At 37.1% G+C, this 25,471-nt stretch overlaps 1 protein-coding gene, 1 non-coding gene and 1 pseudogene across 2 annotated transcripts; 1 reads left to right on the forward strand and 2 right to left on the reverse strand.

Moving 5' to 3' along the window:
- Nucleotides 1-214: 214 nt before the first annotated feature.
- On the reverse strand, nucleotides 215-11,949 carry LOC142608987 (uncharacterized). The gene is made up of 3 exons (XM_075780636.1): nucleotides 10,949-11,949; nucleotides 10,660-10,891; nucleotides 215-1,261 (listed from the first exon to the last, which is right to left on the reverse strand). Exons 1-3 carry the CDS (start codon nucleotides 11,947-11,949, stop codon nucleotides 215-217), a joined length of 2,280 nt encoding a protein of 759 aa, XP_075636751.1.
- A 4,668-nt stretch (nucleotides 11,950-16,617) lies between these two features.
- LOC142608988 (uncharacterized) lies at nucleotides 16,618-24,360 on the forward strand (annotated as a pseudogene).
- On the reverse strand, nucleotides 16,997-17,105 carry LOC142611461 (small nucleolar RNA R71). The gene has a single exon (XR_012840045.1). It is a non-coding gene; the product is annotated as a small nucleolar RNA R71 (small nucleolar RNA).
- Nucleotides 24,361-25,471: the final 1,111 nt, after the last annotated feature.

The following is a 25,471-nucleotide window of genomic DNA, read 5'->3' on the forward strand; positions in this document are numbered from 1 at the left end:
TTTTTGAGATCTTTCACTTTTTATGGATTTTTGAATTTTTCAACACACTCAAAAACAGAACAAACAAAGTAAGATCAACAAAAACAACAAACAACAAACAAAGACTTGAAAAAGAAACATTAACATGTGAGACCTATATAGCATGGATGCACCAATAAACAAGAGTAGGTCACACAAAAGATATGAGTCAAGGGATGATACCGACACCAATGGTCTAACGAAGAGATTCGAACCCGTGACCATCAAAGGGTTTAGTAAAAATGTCTGCCTTTTGATTATCGATGTTGATAAACTCCAGCCATACAATTTTCTCTTCCACCAAGTCTCGAATGAAATGATATCGAATTTCGATATGTTTTGACTTTGAATGTTGAACAGAGTTCTTGGATAGATTGATGGCACTAGTGTTGTCACAAAAGATGCACATGGTGTCTTGAGAGATCCCATAATCATGAAGAAGCTTTTTCATCCACAATAGTTGAGCACAACAACTCCCCGCTATAATGTGCTCTGCTTCAGCAGTTGATAAAGACACTAAATTTTGCTTCTTGCTCATCCAAGACACCAAATTATTTCCAAGGTAGAAGCAACCTCTCGAGGTGCTTTTTCTATCGTCAACATACTCGGCCCAATCAGCATCTGAGTGTCCAACTAGGTAGTCATTTAAATCTCTTGAGTACCAAATCCCATAGTCGGATGTTCCATTAACAAACCAGATGATTCTTTTGACCATTGTCATGTGGGAGTCTTTAGGTGCTGCCTGAAAATGTGCACATACCCCGACACTAAAGGCTATGTCCGGCATACTTGCAATGAGGTACAGGAGACCGCCAATCATGCTCCTGTAAAGAGTTGGATCTACTTCCACACCAGCTGGATTGGAGCTCAGTTTTACCGAGGAACTCATTGGAGTGGATGCATGTTTCTTAGAGTCTAAATTGAATCTCTTTACGAGATTTTTGGCATAATTCTTTTGAGATATGAATATCCCATCTTTCCATTGTTTTACCTGAAGACCTAAGAAGTAGTTTAGCTCCCCCACCATGCTCATTTCAAATTCCTTCTTCATTTCTTCTAAAACTTTTTGAGCAAGGTTAACAATTGTTGACCCAAATACAATGTCATCCACGTATACTTGAGCAACAAGGAGAGATTTATCATCTCGTTTGACAAAGAATGTTCGATCAGCTTGACCTCTCTTAAAGCCATGATCTAAAAGATATGAGGTGAGACGATTATACCATGCTCTTGGTGCTTGCTTCTGAAGGAAATATGCATGTGCGTAGCGGAAAAATAATGGATCTACTTCATTCATAAAAGTTAACATGTACTAAATAAATTTCAGAACTTAAGAACAAAAGAGTGTACCTTGGAGCGGTGAATTTCAAAACTGAAGATCAAAATCGCTTGGGAACACTTTCAATCTTCACTCCAATTCCACTAATGCCCAAGATGTGTGGTCTCTCAATTAGTTCCAAATGGAGAATGTCAAAGTATCTAATACTTACATACACCACTTCACAATGGTGTTCATCCAAAAAACTCTACAGAAAATTCTGTATGTTTCTCCCTTTGTGTCTAACCGATTATCTAATTGGGCTGGCCTTTTGGGCCTTTCCAATTGGGCTTAAGTTTGTGGCTTGGAGTGGGACCAAAAGGGACCAATAAGACACTAGCTCCAATGGGCCTTGGGCTTTTCTGTCAACTCTTGACAAGTCCAAAGTTACCATTAACTATATTTAATACCACTATATAAATATAGTTGCATTCTAGGCCTTATTTGTAAATTATATCCCAAGACTTTATTATACATGCAACCCCTTCATAAAATATTAGTAGTAACACAAAGTCATAAATGTAGACTGCCACTTTGTCCTTGAGTAGTCGGTTTAATCCTTTAAGTTATTCATTATATATTTATGAAATTCAATCTCATAAATATATACTCTAGTAACTATTTACTAAAGTAGTTAGGCCTAACATTCTGAATAACAAACCCATTAAGAGACTATGAATTCCATCTTGAGAATATGTGTTCGATCAACATTAAATGTAGTTGCCCAACATGAGGTTTTGACCAAAACTCTAGATCTCATTCCTGATATATCAAAGCAACCTACACCTCATGATCAAGTCCATTATTCTCTCAGGATTAAGAGTTCATGCAAATATAAGTTGTGAGTTTATTATTCATTTAACAGCGTTAGGAGAATAATAAATCTCACACCGGTCTAAATCAATATGTTTTAACTCTTAAAACATATCAACATATCAACTAGAAATCTCAATTTCCATGATCAAGACAAATCATCTTAGTTGATATGTTATAGTCTTCGCAGATGAAATGCCCATTTTTCATCACCGACTACAAACTACCTTTTGAGTTTACAAAGAACTTGTGATTTATATCTTCTGTGACTTTTCACATAGATCACATACTATGCATCTCATGGACTATATGATAATGTCTCAATATTCATGTTACCATTATTTTAGATAATAGCAAAACAACTTTATTAAACACAACATTAAGTCATACATAATAAAATACATGATAAAATACATAGCATCGATACAATAGGATTTAAGGGCACACATCCTAACAGCTTCAACCCATATAACGCTTTCTTCAATCTTAGAACATGGTCTGGAAAATGTGGATCTTGGATCCCCTTAGCTCGCTCAACAAACACTTCTTCATGTAAAAGTTCGTTCAAAAAGGCACTCTTCACATCCATTTGATATAGCTTGAAATTCATAAAACATGCTACGAAGAGAAGAATTTGGATTGACTCAAGTCTTGCTACCGGAGCAAATGACTCATCAAAGTCTACACCTTCAACTTAAGTATATCCTTGAGCCACCAATCTAGACTTGTTTCGAACAACCTCACCATCTTCATCGGTCTTGTTCTTGAAGATCCACTTAGTGCCGATTGTTAGGACATATGTGTTTCATTTGTTCAGAACATATGTCATTCTTTTATGTAATTGGCTAATCCTTTGACAAAATGCACTTTACTTGTAATTGGGTAGATTTAGGATGTGTTTAATGCTTCAAGAAACTATGTTTCAAGATCAAGTGTTGAAGTCATCAAGTCTGTCCAAGAAACAAGCTGAAAAGTACAAGTTTATTAAAGCTCGACAGCTAGCATGCGTCGAGGTTTAAAGAGCTGTTCCAGCCCTGTGGCTCGACAGCATCTTGACACCTCTATCTGTCGAGGTTTAAGAAAAACAAATTTTGAGTTCTGTTTTGATTCCAATCCGTGGATGTGTCTTTGGGCCTTCTTTTCTCCTAACCCTTAACATATAAGAGGATTATTTTAAGGGCCCTCAAAATATACAAGTTTCACAAGCATTGAGAAATCCTTGTTCAAGCAAGTTGTGATCAGAGACAAATTTCTTGCCCTAGTTCATCTCTCTTGTGAAGAAGTTGCTGTGTAATATGCACCGTAAGGTTTTGTAACCAAGCATCTTCTTGATCTTCATCGTGTGGATGAATTGAAGAACTTTGCAGCCAACAATCTTCTCTAGTTGGTGATTGAAGTCGTGTACTGGGATTCGCGCAATTGGTTAGTCACGTACTTGGGAGCCGTGCATTGAAAGGAGAAATTGTTACAACAGAACAAGTCCAATTGGGTATTGGGGTAAGGGTTCAACTATAGGTTGGTAAGGTACTTGGGATTCCTTTACTTGTAACCGCTTGTTGTGATAATAGTGGAATTTTGGGAATGGTGACCTTAAATTCATCCAGTGGGGTTTTTGTCATGTAGGTTTTCCCCATTCGTAAACAAATCACCGTGTCATTTAATTTCTGCTGCATACTTAGTTTAATTGGTGATTTCTTTATGCTACCAGGCGCTTTGCATGTTAACTTGATTAATTAATAACTTGGCTAATTAATCAACTTAATTCATCACAAGAGATCAATTCATTTTTGGCCTATTAAGTGGTATCAGAGCAGGCACACTCTGATTTATTGTTTATCTTTGTGTGTGATCCATTGGGATGAAGCGCCAACCGATTGGGATGAAGCCAAGATGAAGGCGGCAAACTTCAACAGTAGAACATTGAATGCTTTATTCAGTGCGGTCACTAATGAGGAGTTCAAGAAGATATCCTCCACTGAAACTGCTAAGGAAGCATGGATTATCCTCTAGACAACCTATGAGGGAACAAAGGCTGTCAAAGATTCGAAGCTACAAAGGCTCACTACAAGCTTCGAAGAAATTAAGATGGAGGAGAATGAGTCATTTGATGAGTTCTATGCCAAGCTCAAGGACATAGTGAACTCAGCCTTCAATCTTAGAGAAACCATTCCTAAACCCAAGATTGTGAGGAAGGTGCTTAAATCTCTACCCGAGAGATTCCATGCCAAGATCACGGCGATAGAGGAATCAAAGGATATTGACAAGATTCCTTTGATTGAGCTGGTTGGTAATCTGCAATCCTATAAGCTAGGGTTGACAAGAATTGGCAAGTCGGGAAAAAGTAAGAGCATGGCACTAAAAGCCAAGAGCAGTGAGACAGATGAGTCATCAGACGATGAAGACTCTAAGATGAAGTCCTACATCACCAGGTAATTCAAGAAATTCATGAAAAATGCCAATGGAAAGGGCTTTGACAAGGACCGTAGGCAATCCAATTCTTCTTAGTTCAAGAGCCAAGATAAAGGGAAGAAGGATGCAAGGGATGTCGGTCAGTACACTGTTCCTATAGGACCCAAGTGCTTCGGATGTCAAAGTTTCAGTCACATGAGTGTCCCACATATCTCAAAAGCATTGGGAAGAGCAAGGCACTAGCTACTACTTTGAGCGACACTGAGCCTGAGGATGATTCGGACAATGAAGATGACGGAATTTTGAATGCCTTCACTGCCACTGTCAATCCTACTAAAGGGATTGTTGAAGATGTGGATGAAGAAGAGGAATTGGTGGAATCCAAGTTTCAAAAGATGGATGATCAAGATGATATCCATACAGCCTATAAGAAACTGTACAAGCTTTCTGAGAAGCATGAGAAACTCTATAGGCTAGCCACCAAGAAGCTCAGTGATGTGGAACTTAACTGTGAGGAAATTTCCACAAAGTTTGATGAAGTTAATCAAACCATTGGGGCACTAAGATTTGAGAACAATTTCTTGGCTGAGAAGATCAAGAAGCTTGAAGCGGAGATGTTTCAAGTTAGAGCTCAATTGGAGAGGGCATCAAGTGCGAAGTTGGATGAGATGATCTACATTTAGAAATTTGCTTCTGATCGAACAGGATTGGGGTATGAATTCTCTTCTTCTAATATTGCTTTTGCTAGTACTACTATTTTTGTTCCTCCTGTTAATAATATTAAAATTGAGAACAATGATGTTAAAACTGAATTAGCTAGTGAGAACTTAGACAAGGGTAAATCTATCTTAGGAGCACCCCCTAAGGTTGAGAAGAAGGACACTAAAAATCCTAGGACTAAGAAGGATAACTCTTAAAAGCCTAAACAGAAGAAGCAGCATCTCTGTCATCATTGTGGTATTGCCGGTCATACTCGACCAAATTGCTATAAGTGGTTAGCCACTCAACAGAGCAATGTCATGATAGCATCTGGGAACCAGAATCAGCTTCAAACCTCTCTTGCTCCTCTTGGAGATCTTCTCAAAGCCCTCATGTTCCTTTCGAACTTGAACGGAATCAATCCTTCCCCCTCATCATCGGTTCAAGGATTTTCTAAGAGGAAAAGTTCTTCCAAGGTGTGGAAGGAAAAGGGTTCCAAGTGACTTATTCACTTTTTCTCTCTCTCTCTCCCCTTCTTGTTTTTGTTTTGCGTTACTTGTGTGTTTTGCTTTCTGTTTTTGAGTTAATCTAGTTTTATACTTTGTTTGCTTTGTTTAAACATGTTTTTGTTTGTGTGTTTTCAGTTTTATTTTTTTTTTTCAAAAGAAAAAAAAATTGAAAAATCATAAAAATACAAAAACAGTGTGTGTTTGTGTACATCGGTTCTTGTGAACCTTAAAATGGCCATTGAAACAAAGTTTTCTAAACTTTGTATCACTTGTAGCTTAGATGAGCATCTCTATGCACAACTAAGCAAGTGAGCTTTGTAGCTCTTTGTTTGTGATGAGTATGGTTAAGTGATCTCTTGAACTTAACACTCGTATCACTCTTTTTGACGGGTTGAACTAGAAAATCCTAAGAGAAAGGCATAAATAACCATCTCACCACTGTTACCCGCCAATCATAAAATGACATATATATGCTTCGGCATAGCGAAAGTGCAATGTCAAAAGCTTAACATATTTGGGTATTTCTTTTCTCTCCTTTGTATACCCATGCATGGTTTGCTTAATAAAAAGAAAATATGCAAAGAAAATAAAAGCAAAAGGAACAAAAATGCTTTAAATATGATTGCAAGCGTGTTTTCTAGGAGATGTGGGAGTTATAGGATGTACCTCAAAGGTGATAGTCCCTATCAGAAAGTTATGATTGTGTGTGAGTTAAAGTGATTTTCTCATATCTCAAATCGTCATAACATCGAGACACTTGTGCAATCTTGCGATGTTTTTTACACACAACACACAATATTCTTTTCTATTTTTGATACATGTGCAGGTACAATGTGATTTGGCCATCACAAAGTTTACATGCGTTGATGTATGCTCACTAAACTGTCTTAACTTGTTTTTGAAATATAAAATTGGTTAGACTTTTTTAGTGTGTGAGTGCGTGTTTTGAGATCCATGTGCTTAAGATTGTTGTTGAGAGATGTTTTTGAGAGTCCTATATGTTGATTGGATCATTGGTTGAGTTGCACGATTGATTGCATTCATGTTTGTGTTTTTCCCTTCTCAAAAAACTGTTTTGAAAAGTTGGCTCGACACCTCCTTGATACTTAGCTGTCTGTCGAGATTCTTAGCTTTTTCTTATGACAATCTTGATAGCTTCTCGACACCTTCTGGATCGATCGAGCAACTTTCTGTCCTCTCGATAGCTTCTCGACACCTTCGGGATCGATCGAGAAACTTTCTGTCCTCTTGATAGCTTCTCGACACCTGGTGGATCGATTGAGCTTCAGCTTTCTTGTTTGTGTTTGGTTCTCGACACCTTCTCGATAGCTGGATCTGTCGACGTGTATTTCTCGACACTTACCTCGACACCTCTCGATACTTGCATCTGTCGAGATTTACTGAGGTTCTATTTAAAGGTTTTGTGCTATCTGGTTCTCATTTCTCTCGATCTCTCTCTTGACACTTTTGTCTTTTCAACTTCTCAAACTCTCTCTTTCACTCAAAATCTTTTCTCAAGGTTTCTCAAAGCTTCTTCAAGTTTCTCTTCACTTGGTAAGCTTCTTATTCATCACTCTACATGCATTTCATGTTTTTGAAACCTAGATTTTGGGGTTTTTGAAAATTTTGGGGTTTTTCAAAATTGATCAGTTTTTGTAGAAATTTTTGGGATGGGTTTTGTAGTTTTTATCTTAAAAACTCCATGCACTCATCACATTCGCATTATAACAGTATTCTCATGCATTTAGATGTGTGAAATATGTTTGTGTGCTGGTAGGATTGGATTGGGCTGAGCCCATGAAGTTTTTCATTATGCATGTCACATATTCATGCATTCCCCATGGATACGTCCTTTCTTTTCAATATACTTGTTATATTTGAACTGTTTTGGGACTTTTTTGATTGTTTCTGTCTCCCCCCCCCCCTTTCTCTTTTTGTTTGCGTTAGTAGTGTCTATGGCACTAAAATGTAAGTCTATTCCGACCCAAAACCCTCTTTGTTCTAGGGCCTCTTCATCTTCTGATTCCACTCCGATCTCTGTTCGGTTCCGTGATGAGAAATCCCATCAAGATTTCTTGGAAAACTTCTCTAAACGAGGTGTTCATTCGGAACGCGACGTTGTTCTGGCAGACTTTGCCCACACTTCCCGATGTCTTTCACAAACGGGAATGGGAGTCACTGTGTGACGTCCCGGTCACTTGTCCTTCCGTACTGATTCAGGAGTTTTACTCCAACATGCATGGATTCGATTATTCAGTACCTCTCTTTGTCACTCGCGTTTGAGGTACGCGCATTGTCGTCAAATCGGAGTTGGTATTCGATGTGCTCCATGTTCCGAGGGTTGCGCGTCCTGACTACCCTAGCTGTGAGCGTCTAAGGACTGTGTCCAAAGACGAGATGATTTCTGCTTTCTGTGAGCGCCCTTCTGATTGGGGTGAGCACCAGTATACGTTATGTCGACCTTTTGCTAAAGTTCCTCATTTCTTGAACATGGTAATGACGTTTGTTTTGCATCCTTTTTCTCATTACAACTCTATCACAGAGCCTCATGCTCATTTTTAGTTGTCTCTTATTGAGGATCTTACCATTGACTTTCCTTCACATTTCATCTTTTCTATCTTAGATGTGTATAAGGATACGGCTACCCGTGATAAGCTTATCTTTCCTTCTGCTATCACGAGGATTTTACGCCATTTTTCTATCACTTTTCCTGTCTCCGACCCTTTTTCTGTTATGGTTTCCACAGATACCGCTACCGTAAAACGTAATGAGGCACAGTTTTGGTCGCGTCAGACAGGTTCAGCCGCTCCCTCCTTCTGTTCCACTCCATCCAGATCGGCTCGTGCTTCATCCTCTCCCTCCTCCTCTTCGAGCGATGTGTCACTAGGAGATATTATGGCGCAGCTTCAGCGCATGGATGCTCGCCTCGATGCACTCTCTACAGAGTTGTATTAGGTGAATGTTCGTGTTGGTCGCATTGCTAGGTGATAGGCGACCATGGGTGGTTTTGCTCTTGAGGCTTCTCCTCCACCACCTCCTATGGCTTCCACGTCTGGGGATGATGATGGTGATGATGATGATGCTTCGGATGATGATGGAGATGCTAGCTCTACCGATGAGATGTCTACTTGACACTCTACCTTTTGTCACTCGTGACAAAAAGGGGGAGTAGTTTTTTGGTTATGAGAGTAGTCATGCTTAGGGAGAGTTTGTATAGGGACATTTTTGTTAGGGGGAGTGTTGAGTGCTGAGGGAGGTAGTGAGGATTAATTGTATCTTTTTCTTTTCTCTACTTTCGATACATTTTTTTCTTGTACCTTAGGTCTTGTGACCATTATTACATACATTGTGCTCATTTTTGTTATATATATATGATGTTGTATGTTTCTTTCACCTATCTCTACATGTGATGTTTCTTTTCTTTCTTTATTCACATGTTTCTTTATTTGTATGCAATCTATTATTTTTGTTTCACACTAAGATGCGTTGATGAGTTTTGTTTAAAGTGTTTCAGAAATACAGGTTGTCAAAGTCTACTTGTCATCAACTCTCTTCTTGCAAAGTTTTTTAAGAGTTTGTGTTAGGATAGATTTTATTGTATTCAATAAGTGTATATGAGTTGAGTGATTTATGACTTCTCCCATATGTTCATTTGTTGGTTGTGGTTTTGTCACGAATTGCCAAAGGGGGAGATTGTTAGGACATATGTGTTTCACTTGTTTAGAACATATGTCATTCATTATTTATGTAATTGGCTAATCCTTTGTCAAAACGCACTTTACTTGTAATTGGGTAGATTTAGGATGAGGTTAATGCTTCAAGAAACAAGGTTTCAAGATCAAGTGTAAAGCCATGCAAGTCTGTCCAAGAAACAAGTTGAGAAGTGCTCCTTATTAAAGCTCGACAGCTGCATCTATCGAGCTTTAAGAAGCTGTTCTAGCCCCAAGGCTCGACAGCTGCTCGATAGCACCTTGACACCTGTAGCTGTCGAGATTTAAGAAAAACAGATTCCTAGTTCTGTTTTAACTCTAATCCGTGGATGTGTCTTTGGGCCTTCTTTTCTCCTAACTCTAGACATATAAAAGGATTATTTTAAGGGCTGTCAAAGGGTGGCAAGTTGCACAAGCATTGAGAATTCCATGTTCATGCAAATTGTAACTTGAGATGAAGTTCTTGCCCTAGTTCATATTTCTTGTGAAGAAGTTGCTGTGTCTTTGCACCATAGGGTTTTGTAACCAAGCATCTTCTTGATCTTTATCGTGTGGATGAATTGAAGAACTTTGCAGCCAACAAATCTTCTCTAGTTGGTGATTGAAGTCGCGTACTGGGATTCGCGCAATTGGTTAGTCACGTACTTGGGAGTCGTGCATCAAAAGGAGAAACTGTCACTACAGAACAAGTCCAATTGGGTATTAGGGTAAGGGTTCAACTGTTGGTTGGTATAAGGTACTAGGATTCCTTTACTTGTAACCGCTTGTTGTGATAGTGGAGTTTCGGGAGTAGTGACCTTAAATTCACCCGGTGGGGTTTTTGCCGTGTAGGTTTTCACCATTCGTAAACAAATCACCGTGCCATTTAATTTCAGCTGCATACTTAGTTTAATTGGTGATTTGTTTGTGCTACCATGCGCTTTGCATGTTAACTTGATTAATTAATAACTTGGCTAATTAATCAACTTAATTCATCACAAGGGGTCAATTCGTTTTTGGCCTATCAGAAGCATTTACTTCCAAATACTTGGAAGTATTTCACCTTAGGCTTCTTTTCCTTCCAAATCTCATATGATGTCTTCTTTGTTCCCGCTCGGAAGAAAATCCTATTCCCAATGTGACATGATGTATTTACCGCTTTAGCCTAAAATTTCCATGGAATGTCTTTGATAAGAAGCATCACTCTCGCCATCTCTTGGATCACCCGGTTCTTCCTTTCAACAACCCCATTTTGTTGTGGAGTCTTTGGGGTTGAGAATTCCTTCTTGATTCCATGCTCATTGCAAAATGCTTCAAATTTGGTATGCTTAAACTCCTTCCCATGTTCACTTCTAATTTTGACTATGGGAACTCCCTTTTCATTTTGGAGCTTTTTGCGTAGTCTTTCCACCTTGTCACTTGCCTCCGAATTTTCTCTAAGAAGTTCCACTCAAGAGTACCTTGAGAAATCATTAACCACAACCATGATGTACCTTTTCCCGCCCTTGCTTTCCATTCTCGTTGGACCCATTAGATCCTCATGAAGCAACTCCAATGGACGAAATTTAGCAACAACATTTACTTTGGGATGTGTTGATTTAGTTTGTTTTCCCAATTGACATGGGCCAAAAACATTTTTCTCTATCTTTCCAAATTTTGGCAAACCAATCACAGCTTCAAGCTTTGAAACTTTTACCACTTGCTTATAAGTTGCATGTCCAAAATGTTGGTGCCATAACTCCAACAAATTTAGTCGTGCACTCTGGCATGATACATTTGGCTTGGGAACTACGCCATAGCAATTATTAGTGGTCCAAAGTCCCTTCAAGACTTGCACACCTTCTTCATTGAGAATTAGACACCCTTTCTTTGAAAATTGAACTAAAAAGTCTTTGTCGTATATTTGGGTGATACTCAGCAAGTTTGCTTTTAGCCCTTTGATGTAAAGAACATCAGTGAACAACAGAAGTCCTGAAATATCAATAGTTCCCTTTCCAAGGACTTGTGAGTGGCTCCTATCTCCAAATGTCACATAACCATTCTCCTTCTTCTTAAGGCTCTTAAAGAGTGATTTATCCCCGATTATGTGCCTTGAACACCCACTGTCAAGATACCACAAACATGAATTAAACACTTTCAATGTGGTATGCACAAAGAGACAAGCATGAGACGAACATTCTTGATTTTCAAAACAAGACTCATCTTTCTTTACATCATTCATGGATGACTGAAGTTTTCTTTTTAGACTATCAAGTTTATTACACAAATGTCTATTCATTTTCTTATATTTTGGAACTAAGGAAGTAGACTCACGAAATCTATTATGAAGCTCTTGATTCCTATGCTTTAAACATTTCAGCATGTGGATGAACATTCTAGCATGTTTCCTAGACTTGAATAACTCTAGGAGCTCATTGTTGGGACAATCTCCAAAGATGCTCATAGAGACATTATCACAAACACATGAACTACACTTCATGTTGGCCTTTGCCATTGCTATATGCATAGCAATACAAGAGGTCTAGGATCACCCTAAGATAATGAAATCTAATAAGTGTACCCGCTCTAATACCAATTGAAAGATTGGATTTGTGCTAAAACCTGATAGGCTAAGAATGTATTGACCTCTTGTGATGAATTAACCAATTAATTTTTCAAGTGAATTAATTAGGTTCAATTACATGCGATGAGTGTGGTAGCACAAAAAAATCACCAACTAAGTTAATATGCAGCAAAAAATAAATTTGACACAGTGATTTGTTTACTAATGGGGAAAACCTATGAGGCAAAAACCCCATCGAGTGATTTTAAGGTCACTACTCCTAAGAATTCACTATTATCAAAAAAGTGGTTACAAGTAAAGGAATCCCAGTACCTTATGCCAACCTACAGTTGAACCCTTACCCCAATACCCAATTGGACTTGTTCTGTAGTGACAATCTCTCTTTGTATTGCACGGCTCCAAGTATGTGACTAACCAATAGATGTGTAGATCCCAGTACACGACTTTATCACCAATTTGAGAAGGATGTTGACTGCAAAGTTCTTCAGCTCATCACACGATGAAGAGCACGAAGTTGCTTGGTCACAAAACGCTACGGTGTACAAACACAGCAGCTTCTTCAAGATGAACTAGGGCAAACTAGGTTTTCGGTCACTCTTCTTCACACTTGTGCAATTGTGCTCTTGTACAACTGTGTTTCCTGTGATGACCCATAAAATAATCCTTATATATGTTTAGGGTTGTGAGAAAAGAAAGTCCAAACATACATTCACGGATTGGATGAAAATTAGAACAAAAAATCTGTTTTTCATAAACCTCGACAAATACCCTATCTATCGAGCAGCTATCGAGCCTCGGGCTGAAATAGCATTTTAAACCTCGATAGATACTAGCTGTCGAGCTAGCTGTCAAGCTTTAATGAACAACACTTATTCACTTGATTCTTGGACAAACTTGCATGGCTTTAACACTTGAACTTGAAACCTTGTTTCTTGAAGCATTAAACACATCCTAAATCTACCAAAATACAAGTATAGTGCGTTTTGTCAAAGGATTAGCCAATACATAAAATGTTGACATATGTTCCTAACATGAATTACATATGTCCTAAGTTTACTCTTACCTAAACTAAGTGTGGAACAAGAGTAAGTGAAGTGCAATCACCGAAACTACTCAAGTGCACAAACATGAACAATAAATAATAGATGTAAAACATAAGAGTAAAGGAAGAGAAATGCAAATACAAGATGACATCATGACGTGTTATTGAAAAGGAAACTGAAGAACTTGGCAAAAAATCTCACTACAACCCTCCAAGTCGAAATCGATCCACTAGAGAATAAAGTTGGAGTACATGAATAACAAAAGACCCTCCAAGCCTAGTCTACCCAATGTACTTGAGCCCTCCAAGCTCCTACTACCAATGGACTTCTTAGAGTCATGTCTTCTCTAGCTTTCCGAATCCCGTAATACGCCCAATTGCATCCGCCAAGCCTCACCGGTTTCTTTTGGCAAATCCCCAAAGCTTCCCGAGTTCCAAAACATTTTCTACACTCTAAAAAGGTGTGGTTTGCATTTGGGAACAAATCTCCTCTCAAGGTATGACAATGGGAGAGGGAAGGAGAAAAGGCTAAAATGATTTCTTACTAAGGATGAGTAGCCCTCTCTCTAAAAGATGGGTGTGTTGTGTTGAAGAAAACTTATCTAGGGTATTTCTCTCTGAATAGCCTCTCATACTTTTGTGGGTAATGAAGGTATATATAGTATGGGTGAAGTGTAAGAAAGTCACTCTTAAAGTCCTCTAGAGAGAGAGTTTCGCGGGTACCTCGCGGGTTGGCCCTTCTCGCGAGACGCTCACGAAATTGACAGCCTAGCATGACTCTTCAGCTTCCAGCATGTGCTCCTCATGTGCCCTTTTCACAATAACCTTTACCCATGAACTTCTTGCAAGTTAGTCGCAAAATTGCACTAAGTCTTTATTTCATGCTCGATTTTTCACCAACTTAATACTAAACCCAATACAGTAAAATCCATCAAAATACCAGGAAATAAATTAAAGAAATCACAACAATTTTTGTCATGGAATAAAGCCAATATAAAACATAGTTGTAAATTACAACTTTACAGAAGGTAACCAAGGGGTTGCTCTACCTCAGAACCTAAGGCAATTGAGAGGCTTCTCTATCTCAATCTTGAACTGTAACGACCAAGGGGCTTCTCTACCTCGGAACCTATGGTGATTAAGAGGCTTCTCTATCACAATCTTGAATTGTGGTGACCAAGGGGCTTCTCTTCCTTGATCTGAATGGAAGGTGACCAAGGGGCTTCTCTACCTTAGATCTTGTGGCGATTGAGAGGCTTTTCTATCTCAATCTTGCATTATGACGACCAAGGGGCTTCCCTACCGCGATCTGAATGGAAGGTAACCAAGGGGCTGCTCTATCTTTGAACCTGGGGCGATCGAGAGGCTTCTCTATCTCAATCTTGAATTTTGGTGACCAAGAGGCTTTTCTACCCTGATCTGAATGGAAGGTAACCAAGGGGCTTCTCTACCTCAGAACCTGATGCGATCGATAGGCTTTTTTATCTCAATCTTGAATTTTGATGATCAAGGGGCTTCTCTACCTTAATCTAAATGGAAGGTTACCAAGGAGATTCTCTACCTCGAAACCTAGGGTGATCGAGAGGCTTTTTTATGTCAATCTCGAATTATGGTGACCAAGGAGCTTCTCTACCTCGATCTGAATGGAAGGTAACAAAGGGGTTTCTCTACCTCAGAACTTGGGGTGATTGAGAGGCTTCTCTATCTCAATCTTGAATTGTGGCGACCAAGGAGCTTATCTACCTCGATCTGAATGGAAGGTAACCATGGGGCTTCTCTACCTCAGAACTTGGGGTGATTGAGATGCTTCTCTATCCCAATCTTACATTGTGACGACCAAGGGACTTTTCTACCTTGATCTGAATGGAAGGTAACTAACGTGCATTGATAATAGCTTAATTTTGCATATTTATATCTTTGTTAGAGAGTATTATCATACTTATTTTGAATTAATTCATGCATTTTATATTTGGTTTTGGAATAATGCTAAATAATCAATTTTGTGCTTAATTGAATTTTATTGCATGAATTTCTCTCTTGTAGGAGAATGGAATCAAATAAGTGGATTTGTGCAAAGAAGAAAGCTAATGGACTTTACTTTTACAAGGGCCATGATGAAGCTAAAGAAGGCCAGCCCAATTAAATTTAAGTCAAATTGGAGCAAGGAATCAAAGAAAATTTGCACCAAATCCAAGTCTAATTCGGATTAGGATTCTAGCCTGCACATCAGTTAGTATGTTTAGTATAACTTTTGGCTTAGAAGTCTAATTGAGATGATTCAAGTTGGAATGGAATGTTAACTTAATGGCCTACAATTTTGTAGTTTACCAAAAGTCCGAATTCTGATGTTAACTGGGCCAAAAGTGTCAGTTAATTGAAGCCTAAAAATCTGGAATTTTCTCCAAATGGGAATTCAACTTGTAATAGGATTCCTTGACCTATTTAAAGGCTTTTTAGGGCAAAATTCAGAGGAGGCTAAGGCTAGTGCTAGGGTTGGATGCAAAATAGAAAATTGGAGCAAGAGGCAGTGCCACATGTGACTTCTCTGTAGGTTTTCTCCATGATAGCATTATGACTATTTCTTTCTCTATTTTATTTGTGTAGTTTAATGTTTAGTATTTTAGTCTTGTGTTTTATTTCAATTCCCATGAGTAGCTAAATTTATAATTAGGGTTAAGGATGAAACCTTGTTAAGAATTATTAGTAATATTTATGTGATTTGATTTTTCCCACAATAGTTGTTCTTTAATGATTTAAATTGTTCTTGCTTCATATCAATTGACTAAGATGAGATTCTAGATATGAGTTCAATTATGTTTTTCTCATGATTTAGGACTTGGGTTAATTAATTGAATACTTGGTTTATTATTTCTTGATTATAAAATTGGATATCTCTTGTGATTTGTTTGTCAACAATTACAATTGATGATTTGATTTTATACTCAAGAAGCGAAGAAGAACACACTTTAGATATTTAAATAGAATTTTTAATGATAATATTCTCCATGGTAGCAAGATTGATTTCTAGATTATCATGTAGTAGTTGAGAAAAATTAATGATCATAAATATACGCTGATATGAATTAACAAGGCAGATTCTGAAACCTTAATTCCTTTCTCTAGATTGTTTACATCTCTTTACTACTTTATATTACATCATTGCTTAGTTTAATTATTTGCTTACTTTTTTAATTGCAAACAACCAATTTTTATTAAACTAGACTAGGATTAATTTGGTTAAGATTTGATTAATTTTCCTACGTTAATTCAAATCCCTGTGGGTTCGAACCTCGTTTATGTCAAACTATACTTCGGTACGGTTTGTACACTTGCGAGTACTTTAAAATTTCACAACAGGTTTTTAGTGCCGCTATCGGGGACTTGGTTAGGAAAATAAATTAGGTCTTAATTGAATTTCCCTTCTACTAGTTGTACTTAAAATTTATTTATTTTTAAATAAAAAAACAAAAAGAAATTTATTTCTTTGTGCATGGTGTATGAGAACTTGGATACGTGATAAAGAAAATTGTCTTATTAGTTTTGATTATTCATCCACAATGGGAGAAACAGGAGATGATTCAAAAACTCTTAGGGAGTTATTCTCACCCATAACCACCAACCCTCCATCTTGCATAGTATTGCGTGCAACCAATGCTGGACATTTTGAGTTGAAGCCACAGATAATCCATCTTCTTCCTACTTTTCATGGTTTGGATAGAGAAGATTCTTATATGCATGTGATGGATTCTCTTGAGATTTTTGCTACTTGTGAGTTCCAAAATTTCACTGATGACTCTGTTCGCTTGCGTTTATTCCCTTTTTCCTTGAAGGATAAAGCAAAAGCATGGCTTAATTCTCTGTCACTTGGATCTATCACTTCATGGGAACTATTGGTCACAAAATTCCTCTCTAAAATTTTCCCAATGGCCAAGACCAATGCTTTAGGGAGAGAAATTGCAAATTTTTATCAGTATGAACAAGAGAAATTTTATGAGAGGTGGGAGAGATTTAAGGACTTGATCTTAAAGTGTCCCCATCATGGTTTTGAAACATGGAGACTAGTACAATATTTTTATAATGGTTTGACTCAGAAAAATCATAACATGATTGAATCCATGAATGGTGGTGGATTTTTTAGTCTAATAGATGATGTGGCATACAAATTTCTAGAGGATTTATCAGAAAGTTCACAACAATGGGTTTTTTCCAACCTTAGAAAGAGATCAATCCCTACAATTAAAAGAGGAGGATTGCATGAAATCAGTGAAGATGTAGACATGAAAGCAAGGTTGGACAATCTCACTTATAAGGTTGAAGCTTTAACTTTAGGTAGAGGACTAAATTCTGTTAATCATGTTCAAAGTGAAACATGCTCAATTTGTGCGAGTCCTATGCATACAACACAAATGTGTCCTTCCACAGTTGGTTACCCTGAATTTTATACTGAGTAAGAAAATGCATTGAATAATTATGAAAAACCATTTCTTAGTCCATTTTTAGAGACATACAATCCAAATTGGAGGAACCATCCTAATTTCTCATGGAGGCAAAATTAGCCTCCCATAAATGTAGGTGGACAACAAGTATATCAACAAAGTCAATTTCGTTCATCTACTCAAGCATTTTCTTCCATTCCTCAATCAAATCCTCAGTTTGTAGCACCACCAAGAAAATAATCATCTTTGGAGGAGTCTTTCAAAACTTTCATGCAATCAACTAGCCAAGCCATTCAAGAGATGAAAAGTTCCACCGATTTGAATTCTCAAAGCTATTTCAAAGTTGGAAAATCAAGTTGGCCAGTTAGCAACCCAAGTTGGAGACTAACCCAAAAGGGCAGTATGCCATCAATGGTTCTTCTAGTTCTACTCATGCGCAAGAACATATTCAGTCTATTACTACCCTTAGGTCTGGTAAGCAAGTTGATAATCAAGTGAAAATGCCAAAAGTGGAGGATGAAGAAAATATTGTGTTAAAGGAAAAAGGAACTTATAGTTCACATAATGATTATGGAGAAAAGAAGGACAACCCACCCTCTATTCCAATTTAGGATTTTAGTTCTCCCCTTGATAAGAGGTTTGTTCCTAAAGATCCATTTCCTCAAAGGTTAATAAATACTAAAAAAAGTGCACAATTTGGAGATATTTTAGAGGTTTTTAAGCAAGTATAAATAAACATTCCATTTCTTGATGCAATTCAGTAAGTTCCTGCTTATGCCAAGTTTCTAAAAGAGCTTGTGACAATGAAGAGAAAGAAAAATGTTCTTAAAAAGGAAATTTTGACAGAGCAAGTCAGTTCAATCATTCAGAATAAATATCTAGTGAAATGTAAGGACCCAGGATCTCCCACAATTTCATGCAAGATTGGGGATCGTCTCATTGAACGAGGTTTACTAGATTTGGGGCCAAGTGTGAAATTATTGCTATATTCAGTATACTTACAGCTAGGTTTGGGAGAGTTAAAACCCACAACCATTATACTTCAATTAGCTGATAGGTCTTTGAAAATCCCTAGAGGTATTGTTGAGGATGTGCTGATTAAGGTGGATGCATTCTATTTTCCTGTTGATTTTGTTGTGTTAGACACTAAGCCTGCTCTAAATGCCAATACACAAATCCACGTCATTTTGGGTCGCCCTTTCTTAGCCACATCCAATGCTTTGATCAATTGTTGGAGTGGTGTAATGACGATTTCTTTTGGAAATATGACCATTGAGCATAATATCTTCCACATAAGTAAACAAGTGCTAGACAATGAGGATATCTGTGAGGTTGACATGATTGAGAGTCTAGTCCATGATACTTTCCTGTAATCAAGTTATGAGGATCCTCTAGAGGCTTGCTTAAATCTTTTTGGTTGCAATTTTGATATTGAACACTCAATTGAAGAGGTCAATGCATTGTTAGATTCTATTCCTCTCTTAAGTACTAATAGTTGGCAACCAAAAGTGATCCCTCTTCCACTTTCTTCATCCACACCCCTATATGCTGTGGAACCACCAAAGTTGGAGTTGAAACCATTACCTGACACACTTAAGTATGCCTTTTTAGGTTCTTCTAAGACCTTACCTGTCATTATAGCTTCAGATTTGGATGACCTTAAGGAACACCAATTGAGTGTACTTCAAGAGCATAAGGAAGTTATAGGTTGGTCAATTGCTAATATAAAAGGTATTAGTCCATCTATGATATGCATAGAATTCACTTGGAAGAGAATGCTAAAACTTCATGTGAACTATAGAGACGTCTAGACCCTATTATGCAAGAGGTAGTGAGAGCTGAAGTTTTGAAGCTTTTGGATGTGGGTATTATTTACCCAATTTCTGATAGTAATTGGGTGAGTCCAGTTCAAGTTGTACCAAAGAAATCTGACATAATAGTTGTTAAGAATGAGGATGATCAGTTAGTCCCAACTCGTGTGCAAACGGGATGGAGAGTATGCATTGATTACCATAAGTTGAATGCCATGACAAGAAAATATCATTTTCCTCTTCCTTTTATAGGCCAAATGTTGGAAAGGTTAGCTGGTCATGCTTAGTATTGTTTTCTTGATGGATATTCTGGATATAATCAAATTTCCATTGCATTAGAAGATGAAGAAAAGACTACCTTCACATGCCCCTTTAGGACATTTGCCTACCATCGCATGCCATTTGGTTTATGTAATGCTCCAGGTACATTGCAAAGGTAAATGATTAGTATTTTTTCTGATATGGTGGAATGATTTTTGGAGATATTTATGGATGAATTTTTAGTATTTGGGTCCACTTTTGAAGAATGTTTGCACCACCTATCCTTAGTGTTAGTGCGGTGTAAGGAGAAGAATCTTGTTCTTAATTGGGAGAAATGTCATTTTATGGTGAGAAAAGGAATTGTTCTTGGACATGTCATATCAGAAGTGGTATTGAGGTTGATAAAGCCAAAATAGATTTGATCTCTAATATTCCACCTCCTCGATCTGTTAAGGAAATTAGATCATTTTTGGGTCATGTAGTTCTATCAAAGGTTCATCAAGGATTTTAGTAAAATCTCAAGGCCCTTATGCAACTTACTTGCCAAAGATGCCCCATTTGTGTTTGGTGATGAGTGTCTCCTTGCATTTAAGAGACTAAAAACTGAGTTAACTTCTGCACCTATCTTTCAACAACCTGATTGGAAAGTGCTGTTTGAGATTATGTGTGATGCCTTTGATTATGCAATTGGTGCTGTTTTAGGATAACGGGTTGGCAAAGTTCCCATGTGATTTATTATGCAAGTAGGACTCTAAATGATGCTCAAATGAACTACTTTACAATAGAAAAGGAGTTGCTAGCAATTGTTTTTGACTTAGATAAATTTAGGTCCTATTTGTTGGGGTCCAAGGTCTTAATTTATTCAGATCATGCTGCACTGAAGTATCTTTTCTCCAAAAAAGATGATAAAGCACAACTTATCTGACGAATTTTATTATTACAAGAATTTGATCTTAAGATTCGTGGCAAGAAGGAAACTGAAAATGTAGTAGCTGACCATTTGTCTAGATTAATCATTGAGCACACTGATGACAATTTACCTATTCTTGAATCTTTCCCTGATGAGCAGTTGCTGCATGTATCCTAGAGATCTTAGTATGCTGATATTGCAAACTATCTTGTCTGATAGGCCACAAATATATTGACCCCTTGTGATGAATTAATTAACTAATAAGCCAAGTTTATTAATTAATCAAATTAACATGCAATACACGTGGTAGCACAAACAAATCACCAACTAAAATAAAATGTAGCGGAAATTAAAATTGACACGGTGATTTGTATACGAATGGGGAAAACCTTAAAGGCAAAAATCCTACCAGGTGATTTTAAGGTCACCACTCCTGAGAATTCACTATTAGCACAACAAGCGGTTACAAGTAAAGGAATCTCAGTACCTTATACCAACCTACAGTTGAACCCTTACCCCAATACCCAATTGGCCTTGTTCTGTAGTGACAATCTCTCCTTTTAATGCACAGCTCCTAGTATGTGACAAACCAATAGATGTGAAAATCCTAATACGCGACTTAATCACCAACTTGAGAAGGATGTTGCTTGCAAAGATCTTGAGTTCATCACACGATGAAGATCAAGAAGCTCCTTGGTCACAAAATCCTATGGTGTACAAATATAGCAACTTCTTTAAGAGAAAGATGAACTCGGGCATATGTCTCTGGTTCACAATATGCTTTGTGAAAAACTTTTGCATTAATGTGCATCAGCTGTGATGGCCCTTAAAACAATCCCTATATTGAAGGAAAAATTATGGTCTTGTATCTCATACAAAACACACACCATTCATTCATGATTGATAACGTGCACTATGTAAATTTCAGAATTTAATAACAAGATGGCGTACCTTGGTGTGGAGAAATTCAAAAGAAAGATTAGAAGCACTTGGGAACACTTTTAATCTTCACTCCAATTCCACTTTACGCCAAGATGTGTGGTCTCTCAATCAATTTTCCAAAGGGAGAATGAAAGTGTGTCTCACACTCTCTCACACACCATTTCTTATTTTTTTTATTTCTAATAAAAATTCTGTATGTTTCTCCCTTTATAACTAACTGATTATCTAATTGGGCTGCCTTATTGGGCCTTTCCAATTAGGCTTTAGTGTGTGGCTTGGAGTGGGACCAAAAGAGACCAATAAGACACTAGCTCCAATGGGCCTTGGGCTTTTCCGTCAACTCTTGACAAGTCCAAAGTTACCATTAATTATATTTAATACCACTATATAAATATAATTGCACTCTAGGCCTTATTAATAAATTATATCCCAAGACTTTATTATACATGCAACCCCTTCATAAAATATTCGTAGTAACACAAAGTCATAAATGTAAACTGCCACTTTGTAAATTACTACATCTTATCCTTGAGTACCCGGTTTAATCCTTTAACGTTATTCATTATATATTTATGAAATCCAATTTCATAAATATATACTTTAGTAATTTCTTACTAAAGTGGTTAGGCCTAACTCTCTGAATAACTGAACTCATTAAACTTATCTCAAGAGAATATTTTATATCTCCATCAAGAGACTATGAATTCCAACTTGAGAATATATGTTCCATCAACACTAAATGCGGCTGCCCAACATACTGAGGTTTTGACCGTCACTTTAGATCTCACTCCTGATAATCAAAGCAACCTACACCTCATGATCAGGATTAAGAGTTCATGCAAATAGAAGTCGTGAGATTTATTATTCATTTGACAGTCGTTAGGAGAATAATAAATCTCACAGCAGTCCTGTTCAATATGTCTTAACTCTTAAAACATATCAACATATCAACTAGAAGTCTCCACTTCCATGATCAAGACAAACCATCTTAGTTGATACGTTATAATCTTTGCAGATGAAATGCCCAATTTCATCACCGACTATAAACTATAAATTCTGAGTTTACAAAGAACTTGTGATTTACATCTTCTGTGACTTTTCACATAAATCACATACAATGCATCTCATGGACTATATGATAATGTCCCATATTCATGTTACCATTATTTTAGATAATAATAAAATAACTTTATCAATCACAATATTAAGTCATACATCATGTCATACATGATGTCATACATAATATCATACATAGCATCATACAATAGGATTTGAGGGCACAAATCCTAACATATATATGTTTAGGGTTGTGAGAAAAGAAAGCCCAAACATCTATTCACGGATTGGATGAAAATTAGAATTGGAAAACTGACTTTCTTAAATCTCGATAGATACCCTATCTATCGAGCAGCTGTCGAGCTTTGGGCTTAAATAACTTATTAAACCTTCATAGATACTAGCTGTCGAGCTAGCTATCGAGATTTAAAATCCAGCACTTCATCACTTGATTCTTGGATAGACTTGCATGACTTTAACACTTGAACTTGAAACCTTGTTCCTTGAAGCATTAAACACATCCCAGATCTACCCAATTACAAGTAAAGTGTGTTTTGTCAAAGGATTAGCCAATACATGATGACATATGTTCCTAACATGAATCATATATGTCCTAACATTGTCACTAATCAAATGCCTTTGCATTGGACTAAACAAGATAAGTCTAAATTTTTGGCTGTGGTTAAGTATTTCTTTTGGTATGATCCATACTTGTTTAAGTATTGTTCTAATCAAATAATTAGGAGATGCATATCTGAGAGTGACCAACAAAATGTTAAATCATTTTGTCATGATCATGCTTGTGGAGGCCACTTTAGTTCAAGAAAGGCTACTGCCAAGATTTTGCAATGTGGATTTTATTGGCCTTCTATTTTTTTTGATTCCTATGCATATTGTTTGGCCTGTGAGAGATGCCAAAAGTTAGGGATTATTGGAAAAAGAAATATGGTGCCATTGAACCCTATTTTGATTGTTGAGATATTTAATGGTTGGGGTATTGATTTCGTGGGTCCTTTTCCTAATTCTTTTGGTAACTTATACATCCTTGTTGCTGTTGATTATGTTTCTAAGTGGGTTGAGGCCATTGCATGTAGAGCTAATGATCACAAGGTTGTAGTTAAGTTCTTGAGAGAGAATGTGTTTGCACGGTTTGGTACACCATGTGCAATTATTAGTGATGGAGGAAAGCACTTTTGCAATAGAGTTTTTGAGCAACTAATGAAGAAATATGGCATCACTCATAGGATTGCAACGACTTATCACCCACATACAAGTGGTCAAGTAGAGATATCTAATAGGGAAATCAAGAGAACATTGGAGAAAAAAGTTAACCCTACTCGGAAAGATTGGTCTTTAAGACTCAATGATGCATTGTGGGCATACCGTACAGCATTTAAGACTCCCATTGGAATGTCTCCCTATCGAATTGTGTATGGTAAGGCTTGTCACCTCCCTATTGAGTTAGAGCATAGAGCTTATTGGACTATTAAGTGGTTAAATTTTGATCTTGACAAAGTAGGTGCTGAAAGGAAACTCCAAATCAATGAGTTACTGTAAATTAGCAACGATGCATACAATTGTGCCAAATATTATAAGGATCAAATGAAAAGGGTTCATGATAAAAAAATCATGAGAAAATCATTTGAACCTAGTCAAAAAGTTCTTTATAATTCTCGTTTGCATCTCTTCCCAGGAAAGTTTCAATCTCGATCGACTGATCCATTCATAGTTCGCATTGTTTATCCCTATAGTGCTATTGAGATTGAGAATCCTAAAAATAGTGATAGATTTAAAGTTAATGGCCAACGTTTAAAACCATTTTTAGAACTTGAGCCTCCAGAAGTTCAAGAAGTCCTCATGGATGATCCCATTTATCAGGATTGATCCCAGTTATGTTTATCAGGTTTACATTTTTTTTTTCTTTTTCTCTTGTTTATTTTCTTCTTCTAGATTAGAATTTGTGTTTATTTTCTTGTTTAGTTTTATTCTCTTTTGTTCTAGCTGATATTTGACAGAACTTAAAATTTATAACAATCTGCTTGATCAATGTACGTCTCCCTCTTCTTCTTACCTTACTTATTTCTAGTTGGTTCTCACATTGCATATTAATATTTTGCTCTCTTTTCATTCAAGACATATATTTAAGAGTATTATTTTTAACATTGAGGAAAATGTTTGGTTTAGGATTGGGGGAATGTACACAGATTTCTATCTTTCTTTTTTTACTTTTTTTAGTTGTACTAAAAAAAAATCTATTTTAGCATCTGTCGCATTTTTGAACTTAAAACATAAACCTCAAGCTAGGCAAAAGATTTTTTTCAGTACAACTAAAAAAAGCAAAAAAGAAAGATAGAAATCTATGTACAGTAACCAATAGGCTTCTCTACCTCGCAACTTGGGGTGAATAAGAGGCTTCGTTATCTCAATTTTGAATTTTGATGACTAAGGGGCTCCTCTACCTTAATTAGAATGGAAGGTAACCAAGGGGCTTCTCTACCTTAAAACTTGGGGTGATTGAGAGGCTTTTCTATCTTAATCTTGAATTTTGATGACTAAGGGGCTCCTCTACCTTAATCTGAATGGAAGGTAACCAAGGGGCTTCTCTACCTCAAAACTTGGGGTGATTGAGAGGCTTTTCTATCTTAATCTTGAATTGTGACGACCAAGAAGCTTCTCTACCTCGATTTGAATGGAAGGTAAGTAATGGGCTTCTCTACCTCAGAACCTGGGGTGATTGAGAGGCTTTTCCATCTCAATCTTGAACTATAATGACCAAGGGGCTCCTTTACCTTAATCTGAATGGAAGGTAACCAAGGGGCTTCTCTACCTCAAAACTTGGGGTGATTGAGAGGCTTTTCTATCTTAATCTTGAATTGTGATGACCAAGAAGCTTCTCTACCTCGATTTGAATGGAAGGTAACTAATGGGCTTCTCCACCTCAGAACCTGGGGTGATTGAGAGGCTTTTCAATCTCAATCTTGAACTATAATGACCA

This window comes from Castanea sativa, chromosome 9 (genome assembly GCF_040712315.1).
Source record: "Castanea sativa cultivar Marrone di Chiusa Pesio chromosome 9, ASM4071231v1".
NCBI lineage: Eukaryota > Viridiplantae > Streptophyta > Magnoliopsida > Fagales > Fagaceae > Castanea > Castanea sativa.